This window comes from Patagioenas fasciata, chromosome Z (assembly GCF_037038585.1).
Source record: "Patagioenas fasciata isolate bPatFas1 chromosome Z, bPatFas1.hap1, whole genome shotgun sequence".
Taxonomy (NCBI): Eukaryota; Metazoa; Chordata; class Aves; order Columbiformes; family Columbidae; genus Patagioenas; species Patagioenas fasciata.
Window position 1 is genome coordinate 53,226,545 of NC_092560.1, and position 13,255 is coordinate 53,239,799.

Consider the following 13,255-nt stretch of genomic DNA (forward strand, 5'->3'; position numbering starts at 1 on the left):
AATCCAAGATACCTTTTCTAAAGTGAGAAGATTTATTTCCGACTGTAGCTGGATTTCTGGTTTACTACTTTGCTGTTCTTTGTATTGTTGGAACTCCTTCTCCAAAGTTTTATGTTTAGTTTCTGCTTCATAAAGCTACATTAAAGATAGAGATAGAATGCAAGTTAGCAGAAAAACCCATTCACAGACAAAGAATTAAGTTACAGAACTTAAGTTACTCTTCAGTCCCTGGAACAAACATCTTACTGTCAATTATCTGATATAGAACAGACACTGAAAGCTACACATTTGGAATTAACGATTTCTTGATGGCATACAGCAATGTTTTAATAGGAGAAATTTTAAAGAGAATCATTGCTCAGTACTGGAAAGAAAAAACAAGTTTTCCCCCATATAGAGAAGATCAGGATTTATAAACATTACTGTTCACATTTTTAAAATTACTTGCAGAAGAAACCCAGAAAACAAAACTATTTAAATTTACGCACATCTTTTAAACAAAGCCAACAGTTTTATATACTACATGAATTTTTTTTACTTACTCAGTTTCACCAGCATAACTTACTTAGGAATGTCTGGAAGAGGAAACTACTAGTACTTTGTACAGCCAAATAATGATTTAGAAGAAAGGCTGAAGTAGAAAGACTTCAGTGACTAACGACTTAACGCTATGTACCTCTGCCCTCACTGTGTATTTCTACGTTTCATGAAGATTTTATAATGAAAGCTTTGCTTTTCCTCTTAAAATGGGTAATTTGAAAACCAATGCCAATACATAGTTTCTTTGTAGTGAAGTATTTAAGTAAATCAAATGTTTAACAGGATCTTTTCATCATACCATATGAAAATACTAATTTCTAATAAGATATTTTCTAAGAATAGCATATGTTCTGCTTCTATTAAATATTATTCAACTATAAATACCATAATACACCTATGGAACTCATGCATTCCATCACAGAATATGATCCCAAATGTTCCACTTGTATTTATGTCCAACTAGTTAATATAAGTATTTCCATGGATTGTATCCAACAGTTTATAATACTGGATGAAAATGCTTCAGATAATTAACTTATGTTTCAAAGCCCACAACTTCTTCTATCAGTACATAAATATTTTAATTATTTGGATCTTCCAATTGGGTCACTTCTATTTTTGTTCCAAAATTTTGCTTTTTACATATATTGTTTTTAAAGGACTGATGTAAGAAAGCAAACACCATACTAAGGAGCCATACAAAACCACAACTCACTTTTCTTTCTAAAGCAGACAAACAGACACAGTGCCAAAGACAGTAACTACTTTAGCTATGAAAAATGCCAGGTCTCTCTAGAACTTCTGCAATCATGCTTAATTTCTTGTTTGGTTCTGAAAACACTTTCAAAAATTGAATTTCTCATGAGTCCTCAGGTTGTGGACTGTTAGGGAACCACAGTTATATAATACAAATAAAGCACAGCTTCCTTATTCAGGAAGTAAGAGTGATATTCTTCAAGGTAGATGCTTCAAGGGTCTTGTCTTGCACATAGTGTGGCTTACCTCCAGATAGGTTAGACATTTAGAGAATTCTACAATTCAAGAGTGAAAATTGTGTATGGACACATCATCTTAAAAGGTAAGGAATAAATTAAAAGATATTGTTTAGAACAATTGTAATTTACTCCAGAACATTCCTTGTTAAAGAACAAAAACAACAAAACACATACACAAACCAAAACCAAACAAACACCCACATCCAAAAAGGTAAAAAAAAAAAAAAAAGAGGCCCATCAGAACTGGTAGAAACAGAAATTATCTGCTTGTGGACATTACCAAGGGAACCATCCTATGGCAAGACTCCACAGCAAACAAACAAAACCCCACCCAGAAAAACAAGAGAAAAAAAAAACTTGTCTTGTGCAGAGTATGGAGTAATGACCACCTCATATTGAAGCATGAGATTCACAATAGCAGGAACAGCAGAGAGAAAGACAGCTAGGATGATCAGCTGGAATAATGGCCTTCATACAAAGCAAAAAAAAAATACAGCAGGGCTTGTGTTTGGAGGAGAGACTATGACAGACACCTGAGCAATCAGGAATGGCATGCAGCACAGGTACTAAAGGATTCTTCACAATTACTAAGCAACAAGCTTAAAATGAACAAGAGTTTTTAAACATACAACAAAACTAAATCTCAGAACTCACTGCCACAGGATGTTGCAATGTTAGAAATAGAAATACTTTTCAAAAGGGATCAGTTGAGTTCATGAAGAATGCTCTCACTAATGCCTAGAAATATGAAATGCTGCCTCTGGCTGAGCGTATACGTAACTCTTAATGATATTAGTGGATATACCAAAACTGTTTTCCTCATTGTTTCACTTTATTTTCTTGCCCCCTAAATGCAACCATTGCTGCAACAGAATGTGGAGCTAACTGGATCTTTGGTCTGATAGAATATGTCTGCTCTGAATACAAAAAATCTAGTTAAAAAGAGTCAAAAGGATTAATTTGAAAGATGACTCCTACATGGTGGCATTTGGTTGCCTGAGCCTGAAGAACTTTTGGTTATCTTGTCTGGACCAGTACAAAATTGGTAGCTTTCCCACATGTACAACACAGAAGTGATCCACTTACTACTTTGAAGTGGATTGCATTCTGCAGTTTGAAACTGCTAATCTCAATGATTCTTCAGTAGAATATCCAAGATTAGCAGCACTTTTTGTATTAGCTATATTTAAAAAGTACTCCACTTTATTTAACATATGCTGACATGAGAAGCAGGTGAACACCAGTATTTAATATTGAACTAATAACCCACAAAACCCCAGCACAACTCTTCCTAATACAAAAATAAGCATTTGGCTGATACAGTTCTTCAATTAGTCAGAGCTGTTCTGGGAATATCACTATCAGATATCAGAAATGAAACACACTGAAGTAATTTATCTACATAAACCAAGTACTTTCAAAAACATTCACATGTTAAGATGCAATTTACTTAACAACAAATGAAATCTCTAATATTGTAACTGCTCAAAAAAGCTACTACTAACTTTTAAAATTTTACAGTATGTTTTAACAGTCAAGAAAAATAGCTAGACTAACCTTGTCATTAGTGCAAAAGCTAGCTTACAAAACAAAAGAATGCAGTCGAAATTTTCTCAGTTTATTGAAACTACTACTTTCAGAATAGAATATCACAATAACAACATAATTCCTCCCCCAACCCAATAAGGATAACAGAAACACCCTTTTGCAATTGAAAGCATAAAACAAACTGCATAGTCAAGTTACCTAAATATTTTGCTACATGTTAATTGCTAACAACTCATTAAGTTACTGAAATACATACTGCTGTTCAGGTTCTATATGTAGTGTATACTTGTAATTGCAGATTGATTTTCAGTGTTAAAAAAATAATATATTACCACTGCATTGAAAATTGGCCCTGCTACTGAGCAAGACTGACAGAATTGGATCCCAGCATGTAGCCCACTGAACCACAGAGATAAAATGTTTATTACAAAGTTGCCAGAATGGACTTGCCTCAAACTCATTGCTCAATTTAGTATACTAATTTAAAAAAAAATGCTTACTTCAATAAGTAAATAATTGAGGCAGAACATTTAAGCGTACTTACCTGCTGCTGTAAGTGAAGCTTGTCTTCTTCCAGCTGTTTGATTTTTGACCTTTCTAGCTCAACCTGGTGTGCACATTCTTCTCTGGCTCGCCGCACAGAATCCTGTAGCTCCTGCAGATTTCGTTCATGCTCTGTTTGCAACTCCTTCTTCACTCTTTGAAGCTTAAAAACGAGACATTTATATTAATCCATAGGTGCAAAAGCTTTATTCTAAGAGCCTTTCTTACAGTTGTTACTACTGTTCGTGACAGAACAGAATTATTATATATATGTTGACTCTTTCATTGCCTTTCAGTTTAATTAATGATCTGCAAAACACTGTATTTGGGCTACAAATATACCCTTCCTTGACTATTGCAAAAACGTCAATCTATATCTCAACTGTACTTTCTTATATGGGAGTGATAAAGGCAAATTTTATATCCACCTTTCTACCACAAATGAAAAATCTAAATATACCCCTTTACTGCAGAAACAGTGAAGTCACAGCTACAGTCAAGATGTCTTTAGATCAGCAAGACTGCATTCTTCAAACTGAGCATATTGAAAGAATTTCTGATTGAACTAAACAGGAACACAAGTCCTTGACATACTCAAACTTTCTAAAAAGACTTCACTGGCCCAGATAACTGCTAGCTGAACAGAAACTTCCTCCAACAGTCCATTTCTCAAACGGTGTAATTGCAAAATGAATCCTACATCATTTCGTCTAGACACTTTTGGAATTCACTGATTTCTGTTATCTCTAAACCCTGAAGTCACTATGTCACTAAATTTACAGAAAGTTTTGAGGCAAACACGTATGAGATTCAAAATAAATACTTTTACTCAGACTGAAATGCATTTGGCCAAACCTAATCACCAGATTTTTTGCACAGATGTCAGAGGTAAAGTCAGACACTATTTGCAGCACAAACTGCATCTTGAGTGGTACAGACAGCCTGAGTACAGACCAAGACACAGGCTCAACCAGCCCCTGTGTTGGGAACTTTCTTGACTTTGTTCACAACCACAGAAGGGGCCAATGTGATAAAAAGATAAATCTGAGCTGTTGCACTGCTAAATCACTGTGATGCTAAATCACTCCAATGTATTGGGTTTGTTCCAAAGTACGAAAATATGCAGTTTATGTTCTCTTTTCATACAACTAGCTTCCCTGAGGAGCCACATCCCACTTCCTCATCTTGAGGGTGTTCAGCAAGTCCTAGAAACAGTAGTACCTACTAGTTTCTCCCACATCTTCTTTGGGTCTGTCACCTTAAAAAAAAAAAAACACCACACAAAAAAAACCCACAAAACACACACACCAAAACTCTACCAAATTGCTGGATAACAAAACCCGTACATCTGCAGCTTCCCCCTGCAATTCTTGTCACCTCCTATTTCAACAGTTAATCTAGTAATTGCTGTTTGAAGTAAGGCATTCTTGTAAACAGGTACAGTGTTCACCTGACAGCACTAAACTTAAAACGGAGATATGCTAGTGTTACATAAATGTCTACACCAATACTAGTTCTATTAAGAATAGAACATGTACAGTTCTGTAATTCTAGTAACCTATTTAGAAGTTCGCTGAATTTGTATTTCAGCAAAAAAGTATAGTTGTAATGAAACTTAGCTTAAATTCTTAGTGCTCCTCTATGTACCACTATGGATTAAGTTATTTCAGTTCTTACACACAGGTCAAAATTGTCTCTATGAAATCTCAAATCTTAGAAAAAGCATGAGTTATTTCTATGTTTAAAATGACCACTTTTTACCTCTGATTCAGCACTAAAAAGCTGTCTTTCTCGTTTATCCAGATCTCTCAGAGTTTTCTGAAGTTGTTCTTCCAAAACAGTATATTCTGTTACCTAAAAGAACAAAGGCTTGATTTTCTCTTGAAACAGAAATAATCTTTCAGGCAGGCAAAGAATTTACTCTTGCAATTGTATAAAATACTGACAATTTTTGTTTGGAAATTTCCATATAAAACACAATTCCAGCTCTTAATGAAGAATTAATGATAGAGAGCCTTTCTTTCTAACATAATGAAGGCTAACAGCTTTCATGCACAGCTGGGCTGTAGAAGTGCTTTTTGACCATGCAAGCAAAAGACAAAGTTGAAAAGCTACCAAAGATAGCAAGCCAATTTAAAGGATTTCTAACAAGTACTCCAGGATTAAGGGCTACTTTTATTTTTTTTTTGTACTGCTTTAGACTAGATACATGCATACCAGCAGGTGCGAAGACTAACCATAGGCCCCTTGTTCTATTTTATAGTTATGAAGTATTTTTCAAATTTTATAGTGATATGAGATTTATAATGAGTTTTTCAGCAAGTGTAAGAATGAGTCTTACCTTTTTCTGCACTAATGCTTCTCTCTCTCTATCTCTTTTCTTCCATTCTTCTGCAAGTGCTTGCATATGAGCCATTTCCTTCTTTTTAAGCTTTTTAAATTAAAAAAAAAAACAAAAAAAAAAAAAAAAAAAGAGAAAAACCGCAACAGAAAACAAACAAAAACCCCAAAACAGAAAACCAAATCAATATTGTTGGAAGTGCAACTTTAAAGAAGAGAGCACTGGCAGAAATAAGTCTTGAAGCAAAATATTTAAAAATTAAGTTCTGTACACTGATTTATATAACTCAAGCTATGATTCTGACAGTGAAAGAAATGTCTTACCCTTGAGCACAAAATGAAAGGTAGCCCAAGTTTGAGAAAAATATTGTAACAAGTAAATATTAGATTCTCAGTATATCTTGAAAAGAAGCATGCAACTCTAGAAACACTTAGCATGACTTCAACAGTAGAATGACTTTAAGAGTAGAAACAGTAATGGGTTTTGACTGAAAATAAATGCAGTGTTAATATTTAACATCAATAGTCTGAATCTCAAGTATCTACTGTTCCTCATAAAAAAAGTACGGAGAAGTTGTGGAGTATTCTGTATTTCACTACTTCAGTCACTGTACAGAAAAGAATTAAACTTATTTCATAACAGTATGGAGAATATTTGTGTATATCTGAAGTTTCAATATTCTATATGAGTAAAATTTAGTTTGAAACACTGGCAAAGTTTAAGAAAGATGCAGTTAATATTTCTCTGATCAATTCTGCTGGTAGTCATGCAGTTTAGAAAACAGACAGAAAGACTAAAAACCTGATTTTCAAAAATGTCCTCCTGCATTTCCTTCCACATTTCTAACTCCAATGCTGCTTTGTATTCAAGAGTTTCTCGAGGTTCTGGATGGTTTTCTGGGGCACAACGAGGCTGAATGTGAGGGACATGCCGTTGTTGACCAGCACCTACACACTGACACAATAACAGTAGATTTTTAATGGGAAATGCAACTTCTCAGTGTTCAAAGGAAAAAGGGTAAGATTTATGTAACATTTACTTGAGAAGAATCTGACACCAGAACTTCTTGCATTTTCACAAGCCCATAGTCTTCCAAAGTGATAGCATATGAAAGCTCTGCTACTCTGTTGCCTGACCTATAAACAGCGACAGAATATTATTTTAATGAAAACAGTCTTAAAAACAAAGAAAGTGAAATGTAAGACACACAGAAAACAGCAAAGTTGAAGTCCAAAAAGGTTCCATGTAAATTCAGAGACTAACAGCTGACTACACAAGAGCTCAAACATGTTCTCCCATGTATAATGTTTTAACTTACGGACTGATTTACACATCTACAATATTTTTTTCTGACTTTAGCACATAGCTTGTCATTGGGAAGCTATTTAAATAACAGCTTACTATAAATCAACTTGTATCTGTAACAAGAGAATGATCCAAAGTTGTACCTGTAGTTTTAAATCTTTAACAAATATCTGTTGAATACAGGTATTGTTGTTGACAGTAACTGCCCAGTTATCCACAGTATAATAAGTCACTTACAATATCATGTGTGGTAAGCCATCCTTAGATTACAAAAAAAGAAAAACAGCTCAGAAAACTGACAGCTTTAATTCCATTAGAAGTTAAATATCTACCTGCTTTTGTACAGCAAAAAAATGGCTAGATAACAGATACTTTAATAAACTCATTTCAAATTTGTTGCAGTTTCTGCTTAAGTAGAAGAGTGTGTCTCTGCCTGTCTCATCTCTTATCAGACAGAATGCAGTAAACAAAGATAGTTTTCTGCACAAAAAGATATCAAGAGAAAGAATCCACATAAGTCATGAAACTGAAAGTTATCACTAGTTGAACGTGAAAGTACACTGCAGTGTAGACCCATACTTGGCCAGAAACAAAACTATCATTTCAGTTATGGAAGCCTGGAAGCCACAGAATTAAGAATCAAGCAATTTGCAAGCAAAAGCTGCAGGAATTAACCATGTCTGTGGTTTTCACAGAAATTTTGTAAAGTATTTTTACAATGGTGAAATCTTCTACAGTTATTTGCAAGTGGAAAAAAAACCCACAAAACTACAAACATTCGTACTCCACATAAGTTAACAAATTACTGCATTAAATTCTGATAACTTTCTACCAGTCATTGATTAAAAAAAACAAACCAAGATTCAAGATAGTTGACCTCAGAAATCTGTGTAATTAAATCAGTTCAACATATCAGTGTAAAAAGAATGTCTCAGCAACAAGACCAAAGCCAGGAAGGTATTAGCAGAGTAATATTCAGATACCTGATTACATTTTTAGAATGCCATCTGGTGGTTATTCTGCGCAAAACTAGGTTTCATTTTAACAAACCTTATTAGTGAAAGTGTGAACCTTAATGTACAGTAGGATCACAAAGCAACTCACAACAAATCAGGCTGTGCTGGCTTTCACACAAAAAAATTTAAACAAAGTCAGTTTTCTTTCAATTCAGACAGAATATTAACTAATATCACTGCTGCTTCTCCTGATGTACAGAAGCTCAAACCCCTGCTACTATCACAGGGTATAATCCTGAAACAGGAAACCTCTTCACTTTATGGATATACCTGTCCTCTTAACTTTCACTGAAGTCAGTTGCATCAAAAAGAATATTGTGGACAAATTTCTTAACTGTTTTTTTGCAATACGAGTTTTTTGCAATTGTTAAGTAACTTGAAGAAGTGTCTCAGTAACATTTTTTCCAATTATTTATTTCTTTAATCTGTCTGTGAAGCTTACCCAAGATTGTGATTATATGAAGGTTTATTATGATGACTTTAGTAGTGGTGCGGGATTGCACAATATGCCTGTGGAAATTTAACTTTTCATCTCTTGGATGCCTACTCCCACCCCCATACTGCAGTACTCTCTGCCTGGTTTATCTACTCAAAGAGGTAAACAAGAAGAGTTTGCCCCTTCTCAGGGAAATACTAAGCACACAGTTCTTCAAAATTTGCTACAGAAGTAGTCATTTTTGTAATAGTTTTACCCTTCTGCTGCTGTGACACTGACTGTTTCATTACAAGTCTGACGCCAGCATTGTTCACCATTACCACCCAAGAACCGCGTTTTTTCTGAAGCCAAAACATCTGAAAGCTGAAGTCTTGCCACCCCTAGAAGTAAGTCTTTAGCTGTTTTATCCTTGTGCCACAATTCAACCAGCAGAGGTAATCTGAAATAAAGAAGTGATTTTACTGTCAGCCATCAACACAAAAGACAAAGCATTCCTATTCTTTTGTAGAACATGCAGTCCTTTTCTCAAGTAACTTCCCAAATCAGTGATGGTCACATTTGTCACGCAGTTAGATGCCCCTCACTCACAGAGCAATGAGACTGATTTTGTATCTTCTCTATCACTTACTCACTTTGTTCAGATTATCACCCATGTCTCAAATTATTAGAAAGAACAACGCTGCAGTGAAAGTGATGGACCGAATAATCTTAAGAGACCTAGGTCATCTTCATTTATAAATAAGTTTTAGTCACTGCCACTCACAGAATATAGCTCCTCCACCTATTCTTTAAAAAAAATACCACTGTTTTGATGGTTCTTTATTTCACATTTTAACCAGTTATTGTAAACTGGTGGGACTACTGGGAAAATTGTGTCATAGTCCTCAACATCGTACTTCCTACATACTTGCTGTATGTTCAAAGATATCCTATAGTCATTGTGCATTAAAAAGAAAAACTTACCCACTTCATTTGAAGTAACACTTTGTTAAAACAACGCTATCAACCTTTAACACCTTACAACAGCAGCACTTGTTTCTGTACGCAATGATCCATGCTTACGTACTCAAGAGAAAAACAAGAATTTTATAGTCCTTGACTTTAAATGTAAGTAATAGAGAAACTGGAAAGGCAGTGTTTTAAATACATGTTGGCATTAACACATGGAATCTTTACAAAATTCTCAAACTAATGATCTTAAGTAAAACATTTGAACTTGTGACTGCATTTACAACAAAAAAATAGAGAAAGTGTAATTAAGGTAAAAAGAATGCAAGTTATCACCTGAAGAATGTATCTTGAAGCTGATGAGGTATGGTTGCAAAGTCAAATGCACAGTAGGACTGTGGAAGAAAGACTTCCATGTTCTTTCTGACTTCTACAGGTGGGCTTGTCATAACAGGCGCTGCACTGCCAAAAAACGGATACGAGTACCTAACAGAAACAATAACAAAGTCAAGCAAATAATTTAATAAATTAATATTTTTTTCATATACCTTCTACAAGAAAACCTATTTAGACAACTTTTACTGAAGCACTGATCCACCTTCATTTATATTTCCTGTTATTTTGACAAAAGAGCTTTAATAACCTGTATGTTCACAACACTATCAATTCAAATTTCATTACAATTCCGCAATTATTATATAAAGAAAGCAGAGAAATAAGAGAAAGGAATATTATATTCAGATGCAGATGGCTACTTGGGAACATTTATAACTGTATTTACAGCTAAGCCTGGTCTAACATGTAATAATTCATAACTAAGTATACATATGTATACAATGTCAGAACCATTTGAAAATTTCTGTCACTTTTGAAATATTTAATTTTTAATTCCAATGGTTCAATTCACTAAAAGATGAACCATTTTACCAACATGATTTACAAAGACACCTGTACTACTCTACTGGCACAATTCAGTGTATGATAAACTACAACAAAGGGGAGACTAAGAATCTCTTGAGCTTTGCTCAAATTGATGATGCCAGCTTCCAGCTAAGTTACTAATAAAATAAATGCTACATCAAATGCTGCCACTAATAAAATTCCATACTTCAACTGTTTGTGCAGAACTGTTTAAAGAGCCTGTTTAAACCTGAATGAAATAATGCTCCAGGTATACAGTGAAAATGCAATTTTTTTACCCTGTAACTTTTCTTAGCATTTATGTGTTTAGATGTTTCTCCTCTTCAGTTTCTTTCCATATTCATAACTAACTGTAAAGTTGAAGTGCATGGAACAGCAAAACATGTGTTCTCACTGAAGCATTAGTTTTTGGAAAGTTATGTGAAAAAGATTTTGTGTGACAAAATTCCATTTATTCTATGTTGTTTTCCACATACTATTTAATCATATAGACTATATGGAAAACCATTAATTATGCAATCTATATTAGTTGTGTTCTAAAATACTCCACTTCAACCCTGCCTTTTCATCCTAGTTCAATCAAAGACTAAACTCCAAGAATCATTAACACAAATAGACTTCCCGGTGACAAGTTAGAACTGTATTGAACCAAACTATCAGAACAAATGTTAAGCAAATGCACATGCACTTCCACAGCCACAAATACTCAACTCTCAAATCAAATCATTTAAAGATAGCTTCATCACGTGCAAGGGCCCTAATGGAAACTAGAAGGCAAACTGTAAAAACTGGTACGAACCACTGAATTTACATATCTCATTAATAACTAGTATTCCACAAAGCAGGATTTTTATTTTCTTAAAAAAAATTCTCCCTGTATCTATTAAATCTTTATCTTAAAACACTAGGGAAAAACTAAAACAAAACTCCTTACATTTAACTGGTCCTTCATCTTTTTAGTTGTTATTCTTCTAACTTAGCATTCACCTTCCAGCTAACATCTGCTTTTCTCCAAAAGTGCTCTCATATTTTCTTTCACATTGACATCAGCAACAAACTAATCTCTAAGGAATTGCTCCAAACCAGCACTGCTAGTTTTCTACTTCTACTCCAAGCACAAAACTCACGTATCCAAAAACCATCTTTTTTCGTAACTCACAAATTAATGTAACAAAATATGCTACTTCTCCCTACTAAGCTTTGCTTCTTCTATGCAATGACTACAAAAAACCCCTGATATTACCTCTCAGAATGATAATGGATTTACTACAACGTTTCTTCACTTTAAGACTGGAATGTGCTTACTTTAGATTCACTATCACACACAAACCAGGTGATCTGTCTCCTACTAAAATGCTAGAAGTAGTTCTTGATGGAGAAATCGAAAGCTACAGAAATCACTTATTCGATCAGCTGGGAAGGTAGCCAGAAAGTAAGGAGACAAACAACCCTCCTTCTCTCTAAGGACTGAATGATGATCTGCATTGTCTGAGCTCAGATATTCAGACAAGATTTTATACTAATTACAGTGCAGGTGAAGTGCTAAATATCTTGAATGCTGTAATGGTCAGAATTTTAGTGATGAACCAGATGAACATTTCAAAGTATTCTGCTACTGAAAATCAGCTACATAAAGGTAAAAGGCATCAGGCAGCACACTGCCACCAATCATTCAGCTTATGAAGGCTTTGTATTAAAAAGAAAGGTACCATTATCACCAATAATAAGATGAACAATACTAAGTTGTACCTTAAAATGCAATGTATTGGAAAACCAACTTCCAAACCACGGATACTTCGCAAGTCTATTGAAAAGCAAAAATGGTGAGAGGCTGCTGGAATGACAATTTTCTGTGCTGACACAGGCTCAGAAGAGCTGGATGCACCCACAGGGTTGGGCTGAGATGCAGCAACTGGACCCTTATGAGCTGAAAACACAGAAGAGAATTTGTGTGTATTTTTAATAATTTCTTCTGCCACAAATAACAAATATATTAAAGACAAGTCTCACATTTTAAATGCAAGTACAGATAGGTTGCTTGCCAAAGAGATTTAAATTCCTTGTAATATAAGCCAATGTTACGAAAATTAGCTATTCTGTTTTTAACTTACTGCTTCCAAAGAAAAAACACCAAACCAAACATGCTTTAAGTCTTAACGGATACTGTAATATTTTTTCCTTTTAATTAATCTTCAGAGCTATGTAAGTTTCTCAGGGAAGAAGTTTACACAAAGACCCAAGGTATCAAATGCTTCCGAAGGCTGCTATAATACTTCAGTTTCAAAAGTACACAGAATTGTTCCTAGCCAGCTTGAGGGCATGCAGAAGAGGTGGGCTAACAACAAAACAAAAACCAAACATTTGCAGAAATTTGGTTTGCTTTGGGACTGAAAGAGACAGAGCATCAAGTCAGTTACAGTGGTCCTGTAAGACAGCATCAACTGCTGGTCCGAAGCTGACTTTTAACAATTGAAATAAACCAAAATGCTCTAGCTAGTTCTGTAAAGCACATTTGTTTATGCCCTTTGATCAGAACCCAACTACCATGACATCTATTTTACAATTTAGGAAGCAGAGCCACAGTGAGTGCCTGTCCAATTGCATCCAGGCTTCTCAAGTCCTTACACTGGAACCCAATACTGTTCTCTAAGCGTAAAAGGTC

The 13,255-nt window shown here is 34.7% G+C and overlaps 1 protein-coding gene across 1 annotated transcript in view; it reads right to left on the minus strand.

Moving 5' to 3' along the window:
- Positions 1 to 13,255, minus strand: part of CEP120 (centrosomal protein 120) — a 39,876-nt gene that overhangs the window by 14,150 nt on the left and 12,471 nt on the right. Inside the window, exons 10-18 of the mRNA XM_065860711.2 lie at positions 12,343 to 12,520; positions 10,009 to 10,158; positions 8,981 to 9,163; positions 7,007 to 7,103; positions 6,769 to 6,921; positions 5,968 to 6,057; positions 5,388 to 5,480; positions 3,628 to 3,789; positions 13 to 135 (exon numbers count right to left, since the gene is read on the minus strand). Coding sequence (XP_065716783.1) covers positions 13 to 135; positions 3,628 to 3,789; positions 5,388 to 5,480; positions 5,968 to 6,057; positions 6,769 to 6,921; positions 7,007 to 7,103; positions 8,981 to 9,163; positions 10,009 to 10,158; positions 12,343 to 12,520 — 1,229 coding nt within the window. The remainder of the gene's footprint in view (positions 1 to 12; positions 136 to 3,627; positions 3,790 to 5,387; positions 5,481 to 5,967; positions 6,058 to 6,768; positions 6,922 to 7,006; positions 7,104 to 8,980; positions 9,164 to 10,008; positions 10,159 to 12,342; positions 12,521 to 13,255) is intronic.